General features: G+C 31.0%; 1 protein-coding gene across 1 annotated transcript; it reads left to right on the top strand.

Annotated features, from left to right (window-relative positions):
- Window positions 1-17,588: 17,588 nt before the first annotated feature.
- LOC100787662 (mitochondrial outer membrane protein porin of 36 kDa) lies at window positions 17,589-20,626 on the top strand. Its single transcript, XM_003532001.5, has 6 exons — window positions 17,589-18,350; window positions 18,460-18,527; window positions 18,920-19,030; window positions 19,535-19,621; window positions 19,777-19,985; window positions 20,101-20,626. The coding sequence occupies exons 1-6, from the start codon at window positions 18,302-18,304 to the stop codon at window positions 20,405-20,407; spliced, it is 831 nt and encodes a 276-aa protein (XP_003532049.1). The 5' UTR covers window positions 17,589-18,301; the 3' UTR covers window positions 20,408-20,626.
- The last annotated feature ends 2,476 nt before the right edge of the window (window positions 20,627-23,102 follow it).

The following is a 23,102-nucleotide window of genomic DNA, read 5'->3' as shown; positions in this document are numbered from 1 at the left end:
TAATTTTTATTTTTAGTAAAAAAAAAAAAAATCTTCCCCGTAAATTAATTATAGATTTTTTATTTGCTTTAAAAAATCATCATATTTTATAATTTGTATCTTTAATAAAAAAAAATTCTCTCCATAAATTCAGTAATTTTTTTACCTCCTTTAAAAAAATAATTTTAATATTTTATATTTATATGTAATTACTATCTTTAGGAAAAAGTTCCTCCCGACAAATTAAGTATATTTTCTTACTTTCTTTTAAAAAATTATTTTCATATTTTATATTTTATATATAATTTATATATTTTATAAAAAAAAATTTCATTCTCATATATTAAATATTGATATCCCTACTTGCTTTAAAAAAACAATTCATATATTAAATATAACCTCTATCATTATTAAAAACTTCCTCCCATAAATTAAGTATAAGTTTTCTTACTTACTTTTAAAAAATTATCTTTATATTTTATATATGATTTTTATCTTTAGTAAAAATTTAATCCCCTTAAATTAAGTATAAATTTTGTTACTTACTTTAAAAAAATCATTTCAGGTAGTATCCAAGTTTGATTGCTTTGAAAAAATCATTTCGGATTTTACTTACCTTCTAATCAAACTTCAAATTAATCAAAATCTTTTTTCTATAATTAATAGGAGAATTAAGTTGAAAAAATATCTTCATATTTTATATTTAATTTCTATTTTTACTAAAAAAAATTAGGTATATATTTTTTTACTTGCTTTAAAAAAGTCATCTTCATATTTTATATAAAATTTTTATCTTTAGTAAAAAAAAGTTCTTACACGTAAGTTAAGAATACATTTTCTTACTTGTTTTTAAAAAGTCACCTTCATATTTTATATTTTGTATTTAATTTATATTTTTAATAAAAAAATTCTTCTCCATAAATTAAGTAAATATTTTCTTACTTGCCTTAAAAAAATCATCTTTATATTTTATATTTTAATATACAATTTATATCTTTGATTAAAAAAATTCTCCCTGTAAATTAAATATAAATTTTCTTACTTATCTTAAAAAAAATCATCTTCATATATAGATTTTTAGCATAACAAACCAAACAACATAATGAGAGTTGTCCTAGCAAAAGCTTCCAAGAGCATAAGTCCACTTTTCTTTGCAAATTCATCCCCTCCTCTTTGTTGATTGCCCTTCAATGAGACAAATCACATGTCCAAAATCCATTAGAATTCAACTAAAAAACACAAAAAAGGAGATAGAAAAATATTAGATCCTTGCCATTTGTTGCTTTCACGTGGTGCTTCTTCTGGTTGTGTAATGTCATCAGCCATAAGAAATCAATATTTAAAAAACCAACCAATAAAGCTAGTCAAAGAAAATTTCAAGATTCATTTGGACATTAGATCAAACACATAACTTGCAACCCACAAATCAATTCAAAATGAATAAAAAAGCACAACATCATTCAATCAAAATGTACAAAGACTCATATAGCATTATCCAGATGCAACATTAAAAGAACAAATGATTAGAAGTCTTATTTGCATAGTCAAAGAAAATCTCAAAGTTCATTTGAGCATTTAACCAAACATGTAACTTTTAGCCCACAAAGTAGTAGAGAACAAATCAAAGAAATATTTAGTTGTTTCTCCATAACCCATCAATCAGGTCATTTTACAACAACAGAAACAATTAAGTCACACCAAAATCAATGGAACAACAAAAACTAATAAAATCATACGGATGAAAATATTAAAAGAAAAAATAGATGAAAAAAAGGAATAAGGGAGAGAAGAGGAATGAATCATGTAAACAATTAAGCCACACCAAAGTCAATGGAACAACAAAAACTAATAAAATCATACGATTGAAAACATTAAAAGAAAAAAATAGATGAAAAAGAGAAATAAGGGAGGGAAGAGGAATGAACCATGTATATAGAGAACAAAAGGTGATACCTCAATATACAGAGAGAGCATTCTCTTATTAACTTAGTTCATCAAACCCTATGACAAGTTGGTTTCCCCCCAAATTCAAAATCTCAAATTACGAATTCAACTATTCTAATTCAAACAGAAAAAGTGTGTGAATTTGAAGTCCATACTTTTTCACAACTACTCTCTCATCAAATAAACCTTCTCTCCATATGTCAAATGCTCAACATGGGAAGAAGAAAATGACCTTTTCTTTTTGAAGAATTATGTATCCCAGAGCAAATACTAACGGGGAAAATTGTATTCATCTTCCTGAGTACACTTCAGGCAACATGTTATCCCAAGCTTTGTTTAGCCTCTATCATTTGGAGGGTTGTTCAAATGGGCATAATAGTTTTTGGTTTCATCTTGTGTTATAAGACAACCCAACAGTCTCCTCAGACCAAGTCAATTGCAAAAAATAAGGCATGTTTTTTGAATTGTCATTTTGGATGCATTGTTGAGAGATTGACTCATGTAAAGAGTTGCCCCAACAATGAGATTCATTATTATAATTATAAATGTTTAAGAATGACTAAAACAATGAATAGATAAGATTTTTTTTAGCTTAATTGCACCTTTTGCTCTCAAGGTTTAGCTTTGTCATAAGGACTGTGCTAGATAATTTTATTTATTTTTTTGCAAATTTTGTTCCTAAAATTTTACAATGTTGCAAATTTGTCTATCAGTCACTCATTGATTGTAGAAGCATATATGATATGAAGTTTTGATGATGTCAAAGATGAACGCGATTCAAGTCAAGAATTCAAAAATGCAAGAAGAACGATGTACTTAGTTAGGATCTTAGAAAGAAATCCATAATTGATGTTGCACAAGTTTGGCTAAAGGAAATATTTTACAAAAGTTTTTTAAGAACAATTATCTTTTCAAAAATATGATAGTACCTCTCTAGTAATCGATTACCAGAAGATGTAATCGATTACTAGTGGCTAAATTGATTTATGAAACAATTTGAAATTTTTGAATTTGAATTTAAAAGCTTGTAATCGATTACACAAGGTATGTAATCGATTACCAAAAGTTTAAATTGTTTGTAACAGCTTTTAGAAATTTGAATTTAAATTTTAAAAGTTTGTAATTGATTACATCATTTGTGTAATCGATTACCAGACACAAAAAAATTCAAATTTCAAGTCTGAAGAGTCACAACTCTTCAAAAACTAATTGTGTAATCGATTACCATATTTATGTAATCGATTACCAGTAAGGAATTTTCAAAAATACCTCCCAAGAGTCACAACTGTTCAAGAAGTTTTTGAATGACTATCAAAGGCCTATAAATAGGTGACTTGGGATACGAAATTCCTTAGAGTTTTTCTGAACAACATTGTCTTATCCTCTCAAAACCAAATTATCTTATCACTCTCAAAATATTCCTTGGCCAAAACACTTGCAAATTCAATAAGGAATCTTGGTCGATCTTCAATTGTAATATCCTTCTCTTAAAGAGAGAAAATTCTTCTTCTTCTTCTTATTCAAAGAGATCTGTTTAAGAGACCGAAGGTCTCTTAAGTTGTAAGGATATCTGAACACAAGGAAAGGGTGTCCCTGTGTGGTTCAGAGTTTGTAAAAAGTTTTTTACAAGATAGTGGAAATCTCAAGCGGGTTACTTGGGGACTGGACGTAAGCATAGGGGGTGGTCGAACCAGTATAAAATCTGAGTTTGCATTTTTTCTTCCCTTAAACTTCTTTTATTTATTGTTATTTATCTTTTGCTTTAAAGAAGTTTATTTTTGAATTGTCTTTTGAGTAATTCATATTAAGGGTTCATTGTTAATTCAAAAAGAGAGTTAAATTGTAATTGGGAATAATTTTTGTATCTTAATTCAACCCCCCCCCCCCACTTCTTAAGATAACTGAGGCCACTTGTCCAACAAGTGGTATCAGAGCTTCATTCTTGTATAAAGTTTTGAAATTTCAAGAATATGGCCTCATCTAACTATCTATTTCTCGAAGGAAATTCTATAAATAGGCCTCCTATTTTTAATGGTGTGGATTACCATTATTGGAAAACCCGCATGCAAATTTTTATAGAGGCTATAGATCTAAATATCTGGGAAGCCCTAGAAATAGGACCTTACATTCCCATTATGGTGGTAGGAAATACAACCATAGAAAACCTAGGGAATAGTGGAGTGAGGAGGAAAGAAAATTAGTTCAATACAATTTAAAAACCAAAAATATAATTACATCTGCTTTAGGGATGGATGAATACTTTAAGATATCAAATTGTAAAAATGCAAAAGATATATGGGATACCTTACAGGTAACGCATGAAGGAATAACAGATGTGAAAAGATCTAGGATAAATACTTTGACTCATGAATATGAATTATTTAGAATGAATCCAAATGAAACCATACAAGACATGCAAAAGAGGTTTACACACATAATTAATCATCCTGCATCTTTAGGAAAAACATTTCCAAATAAAGATCTTATCAATAAAGTTTTGAGATACTTAAGCAGGGAATGACAACCCAAGGTAACAGTCATTACTGAATCACGAGATCTATCTAACATGTCTCTTGCTACTTTGTTTGGAAAGTTACAGGAATATGAAATGGAATTGATGAGATTGAATCAACATGAGGAGAATGATAAGAAAAAGAAAGGAATTGCTCTTAAAGCTTCATCTTCAACCCAAAAAGGAAGTAATAAGGAGGATTCAATTGAAATAGACGAAGATGATGATCTTAGTCTATTTGTAAAAAGATTCAATAAATTTCTAAGAGTCAAAGGAAATCAAAGAAGATCAAATTTTAAATCAAAGAAAAGGGCAGAAGATTCATCCTCTACTCCAAAATGTTATGAATGCAATCAACCTGGACATCTGAGGGTTGATTGCCCAATTTTCAAGAAAAGAATAGAGAAATCTGAAAAGAAAGCCTTTAATGAAAATAAGACTAAGAAGGCCTACATTACATGGGATGACAATGATATGGACTCATCTGAAGATTCAGGAAACGAAGTTGTAAACCTGAGTCTGATGGCCAAGAATTATGAAAGCGATGAAGAGGTTTCCTTGAAGAAGAGTTGGTAGATAGCAGATACTCTAAACACATGACGGGAGATGCATTGAAATTCACTCATATTTCTCCCAAGAGAAGCGGACATATGACTTATGGCGACAACAATAAAGGTAGAATTCTTGGAGTTGGAAAAATAGATGTACTAGATGATATTTCAGAATCATTAGAAGAAATAGATATTCATGAAGAAGATCACAAAGGCAAAGGAGATGGAAAAAATGAAGATTTTCACATTGATGAAATTAAAGCAAATGTTGATCTTCCAAGAGAATTGAGAGCTTCTAGATATCATCCTCTTGACAACATCATTGGTGATATATCAAAAGGGGTAACCACTAGACATTCTCTTAAAGATATTTGCAATAATATGGCTTTTGTTTCTATGATTGAACCTAAAAATTTGAAAGAAGCCATAATTGATGAACATTGGATAATATCTATGCAGGAAGAGTTGAACCAATTTGAAAGAAATAATGTTTGGCAATTAGTTGAGAAACTTGAAAATTACCCAGTTATAGGAACAAAATGGGTATTCAGAAACAAGTTAGATGAAAATGACATAGTTATTAGAAATAAGGCTAGATTAGTAGCCAAAGGATAAAATCAGAAAGAGGGGATAGACCATGAAGAAACATATGCTCGAGTTGGTAGATTAGAAGCCATAAGAATGTTATTAGCCTTTGCATCCATAATGGATTTTAAACTTTATCAAATGGATGTAAATAGTGCCTTTTTGAATGGCTTTATCCAAGAGGAAGTATATGTAGATCAGCCCCCTGGTTGTGAAAACTCAAATAAGCCTAGTCATGTTTTTAAATTGAAAAAGACTTTATATGGCTTAAAACAAGTCCCTAGGGCTTGGTATGAACGTCTGAGTAAGTTCCTTTTAGAAAAGGATTTTTCTAGAGGTAAAGTAGATACTACTCTCTTTATTAAGAAGAAGTTAAATGATATATTATTAGTTCAAATCTATGTTGATGATATTATCTTTGGATCCACTAATGACTCTTTATGCAAAGAATTATCTCAAGACATGCCAAGTGAATTTGAAATGTTAATGATGGAAGAACTAAATTTCTTTCTTAGGTTGCAAATCAAGCAAACCAAGAATGGAATATTTGTCAATCAATCAAAATATTGCAAAGACTTGATTCACAGATTTGGGATGGAGAATGCTAAGCATATGGTTACACCAATGAGTACTGCTTGCTATTTGGATAAATATGAAACCAGTCAGTCAATACACATCAAGAAATATCGAGGTATGATCAGATCACTTCTTTATTTATCTACTAGCAGACTTGATATAATGTTTAGTGTGTGTATGTGTGCTAGATTTCAATCAAATCCCAAAGAATCACATCTTAGTGCAGTTAAGAGAATTATAAGATATCTGTTACGCACTATAAATATAGGATTATGGTATCCTAAAAATTTCACATGCAACTTAAGAGGATACTCTGTTTCTGATTTTACCAGTTCTAAAACTGATAGAAAGAGCACAAGTGGAACTTGTCATTTCATTGGATCTGTTCTAGTTTCTTAGCATAGTAAGAAACAAAATAGTGTTGTTTTATCCATTGTTGAGGTTGAATATATTTTTGCTAGCAGTTGTTGTGCTCCAATACTTTGGATGAAACAACAACTTTCTGATTATGGAATATTTCTTGATCATATTCCTATAAGATGTGATAACACGAGTGCTATAAATCTATCTGAGAATCTTGTTCAGCACTCAAGAACCAAACATATAGAGATAAGACATCATTTATTGAGAGATCATGTTCAAAAGAAAGATTATGTACTAGAATTCGTTGATACAAAGAATCAGTTAGCTAATATCTTTACAAAACCTCTTCCTAAAGAAACATTCTTTGCAATTAGGAGAGAATTAGGTCTTTTAGATATCAATGATCTAGACAAATAGGTAACTCAAATTGAGTTTTATCTTCCTTATGTTCAAATGATTGTCTTTGATTATAGTTGTTTGTGTTATTAATAGTCATATTATTTGTTGTTTGTCTTTTAATAATTGTCCTTGATTATCTTTGTTTGAATTTTTAATAGTAATATAGTTTATTGTGTGTAGTTCATTGATTGTTAGATTGTTTTGATTTGTTTGTGTTTGATGATTGTTGATTGAATGTGTTTGATTGTGCTTGTTGATTGACTATATTTGCTTGTGCTTGATTATTATAGTTATGTACGTATATGACCTAAGAATAGTTAGTTTTTAGTTGAAAAAGCCTTGTTTAAGGGTCTGGTAATCGATTACCACCATTCCATGTAATTGATTGCCTTAGAACAACAAGACTATAATTGATTACTAGTAGGTTCCAATAGTTACAGGTTACTCCTATAATCGATTACAATGGTCTATAATAGATTACAAGGCGTCTCTGTTTATAAATATCTGCGTTTATGCAGAACTTTCACTCTCCCCTTTCGTGTGACGGCGCAAATCCTCCCCAAATCTTCAAATCATCATATCTTTTTCATTTCTTAACCAAATTGCTTCAAATCCTCATAAATTTCTTATTTCCTTAAGCTTTATGGTTATTTCTTTCGCCTTGTATTTTGGCTTTTATTGCTTAGTACTTTTTGTTATGGTTGTTTTGGATGTTTACCATTATGTTTTGGTTTGTGTTTGGTTATTTTAGACTTTGATTTGGATGATTAAGACTTGTTTGATTTATTCTATGGATTGAATTAGTTTATGGATAAATTGTGCTATGATTTTACTGTTGTCTTAGTTCCTTTCTCTAGACATTTTTGGCTTTTTGATGTTGCCAAAGGGAGAGAAAACTTAAGGGTAGAATTTATCATGAACTTAGGCATAAATTCCAATCTTAAGGGAGAGTAAGGGTTGTGAGCACGCATTATCAATGGTATATCATTTAGCTTGATTTCAGATTATTGTCATCATCAAAAAGGGGGAGATTATAGAAGCATATATGTTATGAAGTTTTGATGATGCCAAAGATGAATGCGATTCAAGTCAAGAATTCAGAAATGCAAGAAGAACGATGTACTTAGTTAAGATCTTAGAAAGAATTCCATAATTGATGCTGCACAAGTTTGGCTAAAGGAAATATTTTACAAAAGTTTTTTAAGAACAATTATCTTTTCAAAAATATGATAGTTCCTCTCTGGTAATCGATTACCAGAAGATATAATCGATTACTAGTGGCTAAATTGATTTCTGAAACAATTTGAAATTTTAGAATTTGAATTTAAAAGCTTGTAATCGATTACCAAAAGTTTAGAAATTTGAATTTGAATTTTAAAAGCTTGTAATTGATTACATCATTTGTGTAATCGATTACTAGACACAAAAAAAATTCAAATTTCAAGTCTAAAGAGTCATAACTCTTCAAAAACTAATTGTGTAATCGATTACCAGTAAGGAATTTTTGAAAATATCTCCCAAGAGTCACAACTGTTCAAGAAATTTTTGAATGGCCATCAAAGGCCTATAAATAGGTGACTTGGGATACGAAATTCCTTAGAGTTTTTCTTAACAACATTGTATTATCCTCTCTAAACCAAATTATCTTATCACTCTCAAAATATTCCTTGGTCAAAACACTTGCAAATTCAATAAGAAATCTTGATCAATCTTCAATTGTAATATCCTTCTCTTAAAGAGAGAAAATTCTTCTTCTTCTTATTCAAAGAGATCTGTTTAAGAGATCGAGGGTCTCTTAAGTTATAAGGATATTTGAAAACAAGGGAAGGGTGTCCCTGTGTGGTTCAGAGTTTGTAAAAAAATTTTTATAAGATAGTGGAAATATCAAGCGGGTTGCTTGGGAACTGGACATAGGCACAAGGAGTGGCCGAACCAGTATAAAATCCGAGTTTGCATTCTCTCTTTCCTTAAACTTTTTTATTTATTGTTATTTATCTTTTGTTTTAAAGAAGTTTATTTTTGAATTGTCTTTTGAGTAATTCATATTAAGGGTGCATTGTTAATTCAAAAAGAGAGTTAAATTGTAATTGAGAATAATTTTTGTATCTTAATTCAACCCCCTCTTCTGAAGATAACTGAGGTCACTTTTCCAACATTGATTATTGACATGATATTTTGATGCTAATGTAGCAATATACATGTCATTAGGGGGCAAAATGTGTAACATTGTGAAAATATAGGGACAAAATGTGCATATTTATTGAATATTAGATACAAAATATGCCATTTGTTTGAAGGTTATAATAGTTCAGGGAGATTCAAAGATAATAAATACCAACGCTTTTTTTTATCTTTTTATTATTTATTTTTTCACATTTTGCCTACATATTTTCACAATATTACACATTTAGTTCTATGTTTTCACAATATTTCATATTTAACAATGTTACACATTGTAGCCTTATATTTTCACAAAGTTGCACATTTTGCCCTCATCTTTTTAGTGTTTAGCATTTTAACCCTTAATAGCATGTCATTATGTTAGTGTCACCTCATTGTCATGTCAACAACCTATGTCAACATTATGTGTATTGTCGTGTCAACAATCAAAATTGTCACATTAGCAATTGACTAATAAAATTAATGATCAATTGAAAAATGGTGACATTTTGAAACTTTAAGGGCAAATTCTAAAAAAAAAAAAATTGTGACACTAGAAAAGAGAAAAAGAAGCTATTTCTTCAAAAGAGAAGAAATACTCATGACAACATGGAAATACTTTCATTTTTCCTTATTTGAGGAAGAAGAAGATGGAGAATCCAACATATGCTTGATGACATACACACTTAAAAACAAAAACAAGAGGACAATGAGGTAAATCTTGAAAACTTATGAGTTTCAAACAAAAAATATACAATAACTACTTTTTAACTCATGTTTTCTTTATTGGATACAAAGATTCGAAGGGAAAAAAGTTCTCAAAACTTTCAATAGAATTTGAGATTTTAATGAAAAAGAGGAAGTACTCAGTGTAAAAAATAAAGATATTATAAAAATTGTCTATATATTTTTTATATCGTAATGTTTCTATAAAGGATCTTTTATACACTTTTCTACTTAATTATATAATATTGTAAAAAATTTTACACAATCATCCAATCATACCCCATCATGTATGATAAGTTTGTTGACTTTTAAAATAATTATCTTAAAGTGAAATGATAATTTGTGATTGAATGATTATATAAAATTATTTTACTATTAGTGTATAAGCATCAAACTCTTGTATATTTGGAAATTTATCCTACAAGCTAAAATCATAAAATGCTTTCTAAAAAATGACTAAGTATTACAATGTTTCATATCCTACTTTGTATTTGTTTTATAGCATTTATTGTAAAACATAACTAAAGAAAAAATCAAGTAAACTTATCAAAAGTAATACCAAAGTAGTTCAACAAAGGGAAAAAAAAAAGAAGGTAAAATGTGTCAAACACATGTTTAGAAAGATAAATACATTTTAGGTATATTGTCACTAGTGTTGATGGTGGTGACAAAATCTCTCTTCTCAAGTTTATGTGATTTAATATCTCATGCATTTAATACAATTCAGAATGGAAAGAAACTTACTTATTTTTTCAATGAATCTTCCTTCAAACTCCTATAAGAAGACTCAAGAGTGAAAAACAACAAGGTTACAAAGTTATGCAACTTGAATAGTTTAACAACCTGATCATTCACTTAGACGATTTCATACAAGTTTTGAAACTTTCATATTCTTTGTGTTCACAAAGTTCTAAAAAATAAAAATAATACTTTGATTAATTTAAATTGGGTTAACATTGTTGTAAATCTTGAAAAGGCTTAGAGAATACTTATAGTTGTAAGCAATTTGTTTAATGAAAATCCTTTAGGTTGAAGGAACTAAACATAGCTCTTGGTTAAGAGTCATCCATTATAAATTTCTTTGAGACATCTCTTTTCCTTTAAGATTTTATCCTTCACATTATTTTTGGATGCTTCTTCTACAAAGTGTTTTTGAATAATACCTTTGTTTGCCAATTTTTTTTTTCCAAAAATACATAATTCAAGCCCCTCTATCGTGTGTTCTTCTTGTTATTTCACAATTTTGATTAGAAGAAATGACCAATAACATGTCTAAGTTTTGTCCATTAAATTTATATTAATGTACACAACATATAAATTTAACTAAAATATATCCACACATTAACAATTATCGATTGTTATGTTTGGTAAGATTATTGATTTTTATAATCGTTATTTTAAAAGTTATATTTAAGAAAAAAAATTAATTTATTAGTAGTATAAAAATCTTTATAGTGAATCACAGTTAAACTAAAAAAGTTTATATATTTTATTTTAAAACGTTAATAGAATTTAATAATGACATCTCAATCATTTAGGTGTTTTGCTCCTGAAACAAATACTTTGATATCTAAAGAGCCCTTAAGCATCATTACAATTTATACTTACTTTTTTTATATGATTTTTTTCTACCCATGTGGGAACATACTACTCTTTACTTTGTTGTTTTGGAATAATTAAGCTTCTACACGTTTAGAAATGAAAAAAAGTGTGAGAATCTTACAATTGCTATTTTAAGGTGTGGTTTAAAGGGGTGAATGTGAGATGTAATTAAATTGAGCTATTTTAGGGGTGAATGTTGTGGGATAGATGTTTGTTTGAGGTTAATTGCAGCTACAAATTTTAAAAAAATATGGGTCCCATGAGTTAAAGTTTTCAACCCAAAATGAGTTAAAGCTTTCTTGTCTAAACTAATTGCTAGCACATTCCTACTCTAAGTTTAGTTCTAATTTGGTTTCTTGATGGTCATATTCCTATATCCCCTCCACACACACACACATCATGATTGTTTTTGCAGTTCACAAAAAAATGAATGTTTTTGTAGCTTGTGACTTTAACATGAAATTTGCATATGTTTTAACTAGGTGGTAATAAATGACATATGATTCTAGGATATTAAAGGACACATTCAAAATACTTGAAGGTTAGTTAAAATGAATTATCTTGCTTAACACCATATGTGTGCCTCGTGAGTGATAAAAGCTTATTGTGTATGTAGGAAAAGTATTATCTTGGAGATGCTGTTTTTGTGCTCAAACATCAAATTCTAACACCATACTGTGGTGTCTGCTACCGCTTGAAAGATTACTATACTCGAGGGCCTCAAAATCCAAAAGAAATATTTAATCTTCAACAACATTGTAGTAGCATGTTGACAACAATGATGCATTACTTGTTAGAAGTTGACAATGAATTGCTTCAATCTCATGTGGATACAACATAAAGGGAATTGTGTGACGATATTTATAGACAAGGAGTAGATCTAAGAGACACCATTGCAAATCAAATGTGGAATGAATATCATCATTAATTTAGGTTTGATGTAATATTGTGTGAATTGTACTTCAGTGAAGATTCAACCTTAATTAGATTTGATTTGAATGGTTGCGTATGAGCTACGATATTCTCATTATGTTGTAATTGCATTTGAACTTTGTGATATTTGAAATGTGTCACCATTGTTAGTGACAAAGAATGAGTGTCATGCAGAGGTAACAAAGACCAATGTCAAAAATAGACAATGATCCTTGAAATACAAATGGAGTGAAGCGCATGACCTATTCAAAGGTTTGAGTGGATTTACATGGAATCCACAAATAAACAAGTTTGAGGCTGAAGATGTAGTTTGGGTTGAACTCATAAAGGTAAATGAAGAGTCACTATATAAGTCCTTCAAGATTAATAAATATGAGTAATTTCTTCCTTTTTAGTGGATTCGAATATGAAATAGTGTCATGATTGTAGGAAAACCATCTATTGTGAGCTATGAAGCACCGACACTGGACACGACACAAACACCGACACGTGGACACCTGTAATGTTGAAAATGTAGGACACGGACACGGCTATATATATATATATATATATATATATATATATATATATATATATAATTAAATAAAATAAAATTACATAAAATTAAATATGAGCGATATGCATAAAAGATCTAAATTAAAAATCAAGATTTATATATTCATCATCATCTCAAAAGAACTTTTCCTATGATAATGAGTCACAAAAAATACTAAGAGACCTCATTATACAATTTGTACGCTTTGTTTTTTTACAAAAAAAACAATTATAAAGCAAGATGATGAATTAGCAACTTCAAGTCTTCAAGAATTCCACAAACTAGCAATCATCATTGAAAAAGACACCCTCTAACTCTGGTTCATCTAAAGACAAACTAGCAATTTCAAGAATACCACAATCATCAAGTGATCCAAAATCATCTCCAGCTACATCCCACATTTTAGTTTCCTCTTGATGATATTGTGGAGTATTCCTTGAGAGAAGTCGTAGGTTGCTATGAACAAATACTAAATCTTCAGCTCTATGTGGTGCCATCTTGTTTCTCTTTAAAGAATGGATAAATGAATATGTACTCCAATTCCTTTCACAACAAGAAGATGAACAAGGTTGCACAAGTAGCTTAAGGGCAATCTTTTGAAGTATTGGAGCATTAATGCCATGAACTAGCCACCAAGCTTTTGGATCCATTTGACCTCTATCATTTAAAGAATCAAGACCATCAAAACCTTCTCTTCCATCCAAGAAGTTGGCAAACTCAATATTCACTTTCCTCCTTACATCCACATCAAGAAAGAACCTCTTGAAACATTTTAATCTTTCACAAGTGAGTTCCATGTCTTGATGTGGAGGAACTCGATTAGAATCTTCACTTAACCATTCATGACTATAATATCTACAATTAAAAATAAATATATACATGATTAAAATTTATGTAATTCTAAAAAAATGTAAGTAAAAAAGTATAAAGTCAATTACCTAGGATTTAAAGAATGAGCTAAACAATGGAGAGGAGTGCTACTCTTAGTCCAACGGTCAATTAATATGGAGTGCACTACCTCATAAAAGGTTGATCCTTCACTCTCCTCCTTTCTCTCATATTGATATATGGCATTCTTCACCTTTTCAATCATTGAATCCCACATCTCATATACTAGATGGAGAGATGAAGCTTTTGTATCCGTTCTTCTAAGAACATCATAGATAGGGCTAGTGAAAGAAAGAATATAATCAACCTTATCCCATCATTTATCATCCAACAAAGTATCTTTCACAAATTTAGCCTTTGCAACATCATCTTCCTTATAAGAAGACCATTGGTCACTAATGACCATCTCTTGGAGTCCTTTCTTCAATTGCTTGAATCTCTTGAGCATTACAATAGTGGAGGCAAATCTTGTTGGAGCAATGGATAGCAATTTCAATGAATTGAATGAATTGAAAATTGATAGTCTCATAGAGTGACTCATGACAATTTTTCACAAACATTGCATCATCCGCAATTTGGGTGATCCAAGAACATTCTTCATAAGCAACATTATTTTTTTTTTGTATTCTTGGCTGCACATATGTTCTTCAAAGCAAGATTTAATGTATGGATAACACATGGAGTCCAATAGATGGAAGGAAACTCAACCTCAATTATTAAACCCGCTGCTTTACAAACGACTGCATTATCCGTCACTGTTTGCACAACATTTGAGTGCCCAACCTCCATAATTACCTCCCTCATATGTTTGGCAATGAAATCCTTGTCTTTGATCTCATTTGAACAATCAATGGCCTTTAAAAACATAGGTCCATTCTCCGTGACAACCATGAAATTAATAAGAGATCTTCTTTGCGGCTCACTCCATCCATCACTAACAATGCTCACACCCTTCTGGCTCCATGCATTTTTATTTGGTTGTAACAAATTCTCCACATGTCTTCTCTCGTTTTGAAGTAATGTTGTCCTTAATTTATTATAACCTGGAGGTTGGTAACCACTGATCAGATTGTTGGCAGCATAGGCAAATGCCTTCCTATAATGAGGATTTCTTGCTAAATGAAAAGGCAGCCCGAATAGTAAAACATTCTAGCAATTTCATGATCAAGTGTCTCTCTAGCTTGCAAATTAAAGGCATTTTCTACAGATAATGTCTTTCTCTTTTTTGGATCAACACCAAGAGTGTTTGTATCCATTTGGTGTTGAGTAGAAACTGGAGGCAATGACACAGATTTTGTTTTTGACCTCTCCACCCTCAATGTAGCTTCATTGTCTATCTTCTTCAAATCTATAAGTTTAGCAACTGTTACCTTTTGACAAACTCTAACTCCCTTTCCTGTCATCTTCAATAAGTGTGCCCTCACTCTAGTATAAGACCCATTAAAGGTAAAATCACAAATATTACATTTTATCTCATAGTTTCCACCACCAGCTACACTTTTTTATCTTTGTAACATAGGTCCATAAAGGTTTGGTATCATCATCTTGTTCTTTAGCTTGACTAGGACTAGAAACACTCATCTCTACAACAATTTAAAAAAATAAAAAATTAATGTAAACAATTTCTAAGTAAAAAACAAACAACAAGAAGCAATTTCTAATCAATGTTGTTATTGTCTTATTGGACATGTTGTAGCTTAATTTTATTCAAAACAGGACTATTCAAAATAATTTTAGTTTTTGTAAATTATTTGTTTTATTTTTTATTTTTAAAACAATTTAGATACCTTTTTTAGCAAATAATTTTTTTAAGAATAAATAGGAAAACAAAGAAACATTCAAATTCATAGCCATGTGTGAAATGTTTATGAACTGAAACATTCAAAATTTGAATTTACAAAAAAAGTTAATGTAAAAGTGATCTATTATAATTTTTCCCTCTGTAATATGTCTGTTGTTATTTCTTTGATTACTTAGCAAATAATTTTTTTAAGAATAAATAAGAAAATAAAAAAAATTGCAAGAAAGGTAATTTTTTAATGGCATCTGCAAAAAAATATTATCACAAGATTTACAATAAAATAAAGAAAAAAAATTACTTTTTATATTTTTTAGCTCTTGACACAATGCTGCATATTTTCCAACTTCCTAGAATAGTAACATGACCTACACACTCTACTTCCCTTCTTGAGAAATCTAGTTACATAATACACTCATTGGCGATGCATGCAATACTGAAGCCTTGTTTTTGGTCATTTAGGTGGCAACCCTTAAATTGCAAATAAATCATATTTTGTGCAGCTTGATTAACGAGGCACACAAAATTGACAAGTATTTAAAGTTTTTGCTATTCGTTTATTCTCTCTTACATGACTCTTAAAATATATAGCATAGTTTAGACATCTAAAAAAGAATAATTAGGAATAGAATAAGCCTATGCAATTATAGGGGCATTTGATTTGGTAGAGCTTCTAGAGAGCTTTGTTGAGCTTATAAATGTGCCTTGTGATATGAACGTCTTATAAACTCAATTTATCTTTATTTCAATAATCTCATTTTATTAAATAAGTGTTTAATCAATTTTTTATATTAATTTAAACGTCTCCTAAAATCAGTTAATATGGTGTGAGTTTATGTTGATGAAGAAGTGAACACAAAAACTATTGAAATTTTCTTTTTACAATAAAATAAAGAAGTAGCAGAAAAAGAAAGAAAGAGAAACTTGCTTTTTACAATAAAATAAAGAAGTGGGGTACATGCAACACCCAACACCCAGCCGATAACAACAAGAAAGAGAGAGAATGTGTAAAAAGTATAAAGAACAAAGTGGAACCACACGGTTCACACTAAACACAGAAGGAAAACCAGAGGCAGCAAGAAAAAACTAGAGAAGAAATAGGAAGCAAGGGCCTACCTGCGCGGGGAAGGAAACGGACGCGGCACTGTGCAACAATGGAGGTGCTTGCGGGAACAACAAGGAGAAGACGCATAAGAGCTATTCTTTTGGTAAGCATTTTTAAATAAATAATAAAAAAACCTAAGGCTTAATGGGCCGCGACGCGCGTGTCTACGTGGTGGGCCGCGTCCAACCGCGCGTGTCTTACTGTTCAACCGTTTCCGGTGACGGCGGAGGCGACAGACACCGCGTCCCATCGGAGTCGTACCCGCATACATGTCTGGTGCGAGTCCAACGCGGGACACGCCGATGATGAGTCGCGTCTGTGCTTCTTAGATTGTGAGATGGAAAGCTTGCCTAAACAAGCACTACGACATTCTTGAAGAGCTGTATGGACTTGATCATGCAACATGAGCAATGGGATCAATTATTGGCCAAATCCTTTGAGGTTTGGAGAGGGAAAATATCGCCATTTATTTGAATGATGTTGTCAATGATACATCCATGAATGAGACAGAAATAAGAAACTTTTCTACACCTAATGCCTTCCCTTCACATGGTGGCTCTTTCAGTCCACAATATACTAAGTTCATTCGATCTTGCTCAAATGGTTAGTTCATTCCTTCTGCCACAAATGCTCATTCCACTTAGTGGTGGGACTTCCACTTCAAAGGGAACAAAGCATAAAGCACCCATGATAAATGTTCTTGATGCACATATGGAAAAATATCAATAGGTCTTGATGAAGTGTGTCACCATCTAGCTGGTGGGAATACATTGATTGAAAAAGTTAATAACATTGCAGAGAGACAATTAACTTTGATTGAAACGCCAAGTTGTGGCTTTTGAGAGGCGCAATGATATTATGATAGATCAAGTGAACATCATTAGACAAAGCAGTAGAATTGAATATAATGATGCACATGTTTGGGAGTTGGTGCTTAGTATCGATTTAGAGGATGAAATTTATGCATATCTAGCCTTCAATTATTTGTGCAAGAATCATTTTGAAGTCTGCATATTGTTTGAGATGCCTCCTTATTTGCGGACAATCATGACTGAAGCATGACTTATATGAGTAGTGGAAATTTGGTTGAATGTATTTTTGATGAACTATATGTATGCGTGTCATTTTGAGATTTATCAAAAACTTCTATGTTAATCATATTTTGGCACCAGCTCAATTTAAATGTAATGTGTATTTTGATGCATTGTGTGTGATGATATTAAGACAATATGTTACGTTGTTTTGATTCATTAAAATTGGTGGTTATCAATAAATTTCAGCCGATAAAAAAAAATGTTATGAAGAATGTCCGTGTTATTTTTCAAAATAAAAATAGAAGAAAAAAACAAAATTAATGTTTCTCTAGTTTACACGTAGTAGTACTGAACAAAACTCATTGAAGAGAATCCGGACGGGAACCGAATATGCTCCCAGCTCAACTCTTGTCCCGATTCTCGAGGCAACTTTTCCCTTCTTCTAAATCAACGGCCACATTTCATCTTCTAATCCAACGGCTGCGGTTCGTCCTCTTCCTCCCCAAAATTAGGGTTTCTCTTTCAGTCTCTTCTTCTGTCAATACTTTCTCGTATTTTCCCCTCTTCTTCCCCTCTCTCGTGTTATCCGCTTTAGTTTTCTCGGGAAAATCATGGTGAAAGGTCCAGGTCTCTACTCTGACATCGGCAAGAGAGCTCGCGGTAACCGATTTTTTCCTTCGAATCATTCGTGTTCTTTTTTTGTGTGTTTTTTCATTTTCATTTGTTAATTTGCATGAATATCTCACTTATATCGATAATCGTAACTCAGATCTTCTGTTCAAGGATTATCAGAATGACCACAAGTTCACCATCACCACTTACACTTCCACTGGAGTGGTAAGGTTTTATTTATTTTTTTATTTGTCTTTGAAGTATATTTTTTTGTTTAAATTTGACTATGGAAAATGTTTTGTTTTTGTTTTCAGATATTCGTTATTTTTTAAAAAAAAATCATTGCTTTTTGTGCATTTCCTTGAAACCCTGTCTGGCGGCGCATTTAGAATAATTGAGTTAGAAGCTTTGCTGATTGTTCTGTTTTTTTTTTTTTTTTGGAATGATTGATGTGAATTTGAAAATGATTCAAGAAACAAGTTGAATGTTTTTTTTTTACATGTGAGATTAGTGTTTCATAGCTTGAATTGTGGATTCATTGGTTTCTTGTAAGAGTTTAAGTCTTGTGTTCTGACAATTTCAAATTCAATGACTTATATATATATATATATATTCAGGAAATCACTTCAACTGGAGTCAGGAAAGGTGAAATATATTTGGCCGATGTCAGCACTAAGGTGAAGAACAAGAACATCACAACTGATGTCAAAGTGGACACTAACTCAAATGTGAGTTAAAAATTCTTGCTTGGATAGTTTTGACTTATAACACTTGAGGCAATTCTTTTTTACTTGTCTGATGTAATTATATGTTCTTTAATTTTATATGGTCACAATTTTTGCCTGGATTTCTTACCTGTCATACAAGTGATTAATCACTTTATTTATATTTTTTGTTTGCTGTTTGCCAATTTGTTAAGCCTGTGTTTGGGTGTGGTGCGAAAAAGCAAGATCAATTAAATTTCCCCGTTGGTGTTGAAGCAACAATGTTCGTTGGGCACTTATTCATGGACTTTTTGTGTTTCTTGGGAGCCCACCGTGTAACCAAACGCAGGCTTAGTTGAGTTGTTTTCTGTGATAGTGCATGATCATTTCTATGATATCTGCATCAGGAGTCTGAGTATCCTTTATAATTGAATTGACTATTGTACACCCAAGACTCATGCAACAAAATTTGATGAGTAATTAGTTAGAGCTCATGCTACATTTCTTATCTGACTGAATACTTTTCAGCTGCGTACAACCATTACTGTGGATGAACCTGCACCTGGACTCAAGACAATTTTTAGCTTTAATTTTCCAGATCAGAAATCCGGCAAGGTAAAAAGCTTTTACCTTTTACCTCTTTCGTAAATTATTACTTCATTACTGGTTTTCCCTTTCCTTATATTCAATTAATGTCAATAATAATAATAGTAGTAATTCCAGTTATCCTGAATGATGATGGCATTTGCTAATTATCCATGGTTTAATAGGTGGAACTCCAGTACCAGCATGAGTATGCTGGAATCAACACCAGCATTGGATTGACAGCAAATCCTGTTGTTAACTTCTCTGGTGTGGTTGGAAATAATTTGGTTGCCGTTGGGACAGATCTTTCATTTGATACTGCCTCTGGCAACTTTACCAAATACAATGCAGGGCTGAACATTACTCATGCTGACCTTATTGCATCTCTAACTCTGTAAGTAGTTATCCCAAGGCTATATATGTCCATCAATTTTAGAGAAGGTTAGCCATATATTGCTATTCAACTTGAGTTGATCTCCTAATTTATCTGCTCTTTTTTTCTTATGTAGAAATGATAAAGGTGACAACCTTACTGCCTCATATTACCACATTGTAAACCCGCTGACTAACACGGCTGTTGGTGCGGAGCTTTCACATAGCTTTTCTGGCAATGAAAATATACTCACCTTTGGTACACAGCATGCTCTGGATCCACTAACTCTGTTGAAGTCCCGGGTGAACAACTATGGTCGGGCAAGTGCTCTGATCCAGCATGACTGGACTCCGAGAACTCGTTTCTCTCTTGTTGGTGAGGTGGATACCGGTGCCATTGAAAAGAGTGCAAAGGTTGGTCTTGCTGTGGCCTTGAAACCATAGACTAGGTCGTTTTGTGCGTGATATAGGATGCTTCTCGGGGTGGGGGTAATAAGTAGTTGTAGGATTTCACTTTCCCAATGAACATTTAGTGCTTCATTTTGGAGATATATCAATTTCTTCATATCTTGGTGGGCTTGAGTGTAAAAGCAATAAGCACAAACAAAATTTTAATTTGTACTTATTTGACAGATCCACCCGAATGCCATCGATTTAGGTTCACCTTTGCGTAAGTTTTTTGAGCATGGAAAGGTGATTGCTCTGCAATTTGATTGTTTTGGGGTGTATATCAAAAAGCTTTGATTTAGATGCCTAGTAAATATTTGGTTCCTTTAATTTGGTAATATCCAGTTTCTTTTCTTTTGTTCAAAAGTGAATAGCTAGTCTTTTTTATGTATCAGGGCCCGATTCTTTAAACTTAAAAAAAGCAATTGTGAAAAACCTGCCTTTTTAAGATAAGTGCTTTTTTAAGAAGCAGAGATGGAAAATTTTCTGCTTTTTTTAAGCAGATGCAGATTAAACAAACACACCAAAAAACCGAAAACTGCTCACTTAAATGAGTCCGCGATTGACATATATAGATTAATTATTTAACAACTAGCAAGTCTTGGTAAATTTTTTGAAATGTAACTTTCTTGTAATACTAAACTGGGAAGAGGACCATCCGACGCATTCCTATAATCAAACGGGGCTGAGTCGAGGACCAATGTAGGCTTGGCTTCTTTATAGGTGTGGACGAGGAGCAATGTGTTAATTATTTTTATGATTAATATAGGGGGCTAAAATGCCCAAACCTATATATATTTTAACTAGGCAAACCAACACTCCAAGCATTCTTCTATAACAGATGAAAGAAGGCCTTTTGACCCTAATTTGTCAAGACCCTCGAGTCAGGACCCTAATTTGCCAAATGAACAGCATTGCTATTCCTTTCTCTATATGCAGGACATGACTACGTTAGGGTTGAAATGAAGTTTAACTATATTTAGTGCGAATATAAAATAAATACAAAGATAATGTGAAAATGGAATATCCTTAATCCAAAGGAGTTCAAGTTAGGGGGATATTGAGTATTTTAGAATTTGTACATTTTAAATATTATATTTTTATGTAACACATCTTTTAAAACACGTGTTAAATACATGTTAAAAAATTATTTATTTTTTCTAAATTATTCTGCCATAATGCATAATATTTCAATTCTTTCTATTTGGTTTCTAAATATCACGATTTTTTTTAGTTAGTCCCTTATTTTAGAGGAATTAAAAGTAAAAACCATGATATTTAGAGGAATTAAATGACAAGTTTGTGAAATTTTTAAGGGACCAAATAATATACAAAGACTACATTTAATGGAACAATTAATGGAAGGCTAATGAAGGGACTGTTTATTAAAGAAAAATGTTTTATGAGACTCATTTGAAAAGAAAAAACATATGAAAGATTAACCTAGAAAATTGTGAAATTTTTTAGGGAAAAAACTTAATTAAGCATTTGTTATATTTATTAGGAATTTCATGATTTATTTACTGTTGTTGTTAATAAAATAAAATTTGATCTTATCCAGAGTATTTTAAATTGAATGAGACAGAGTTACGAGGAAGAATTATATATTAATAATGTAATTTTTTTTTCAGAAAGTCATTCAATCACAATTTATTACGTATAATAAATTTGTTAAATTTTAAAATAATTTAAATGATAATTTGTAATTGAACTACAGTATAAAATTATTTTATACAATTAGTACATAGACATTAAACTCTAAAATTATAATCAAAACTTTTTTCGCCTTGGGAGTACCTTTTATATATATATATATAAAGACTCAGGATTACCTTTAGTTCCAAAAGAATAATAATGATTAATATTGCTGAGAAAGCGTGAGCCTCTTGTTGAATCAGTGCAAGAGAAGAGTTTGAAATGGACACATGGTTACATATATTTCATTTTCATTATACTATTAGGAATAGACATTAAACTCTAAAATTATAATCAAAACTTTTTTCGCTTTGGGAGTACCTTTTATATATATATATATATATATATATATATATATATATATATATATATATATATATATATAAAGACTCAGGAGTACCTTTAGTTCCAAAAGAATAATAATGATTAATATTGCTGAGAAAGCGTGAGCCTCTTGTTGAATCAGTGCAAGAGAAAAGTTTGAAATCGACACATGGTTACATATATTACATATATTTCATTTTTATTTCTTCCCATTTAATACACTCCCTAAAAGATAAATATAAAATGATGACAATCCTGCAGTAGCAGGTAATTTTTTAGTTGTATAAGTATCCATGTGTTTACCTGTTTACCCTAAAAGTCTCTCCACCTATTAACATAGATGTTGCTGGAAGGAGTAAGTTGAAAAGTTAAACTAAAGAGTAACTCACATGTTAAATTATCAACTTTATTTCTTATTAACGTAAGAAAGGTTTAGTGCATGTTTGCATTAAAGTAGAGAATTACTGTATAAACTTCAATCTTATTATCTTACCATCTCATGTAATGAACAAGGTCAAGGACAAGGCTAACATCTAAGCAAACAAAAGAACAAGCCATAAGCGCGAAGCAAATTCGAACACCATTATGTTTATTTCAAAGGAAAAAAAGTAAGAGTATAATGTTTGGCTATTCTCAACTCAAAAAAAGAGGATATGGATAGAGAGACAATGGA

Source organism: Glycine max, chromosome 8, assembly GCF_000004515.6.
Source record: "Glycine max cultivar Williams 82 chromosome 8, Glycine_max_v4.0, whole genome shotgun sequence".
Lineage (NCBI taxonomy): Eukaryota > Viridiplantae > Streptophyta > Magnoliopsida > Fabales > Fabaceae > Glycine > Glycine max.
Note: the sequence above shows the minus strand (reverse complement) of the source record. Positions and strands in the feature narration are given on the sequence as shown.

Excerpts from the sequence above, each read along its gene's own strand:
- LOC100787662 (XM_003532001.5), top strand. The coding sequence starts at position 18,302 with ATGGTGAAAGGTCCAGGTCTCTACTCTGACATCGGCAAGAGAGCTCGC. Across the intron at positions 18,351-18,459 it reads CATCGGCAAGAGAGCTCGCG|ATCTTCTGTTCAAGGATTAT; the intron begins GTAACCGATTTT and ends ATCGTAACTCAG. Across the intron at positions 19,986-20,100 it reads CTTATTGCATCTCTAACTCT|AAATGATAAAGGTGACAACC; the intron begins GTAAGTAGTTAT and ends TTTCTTATGTAG.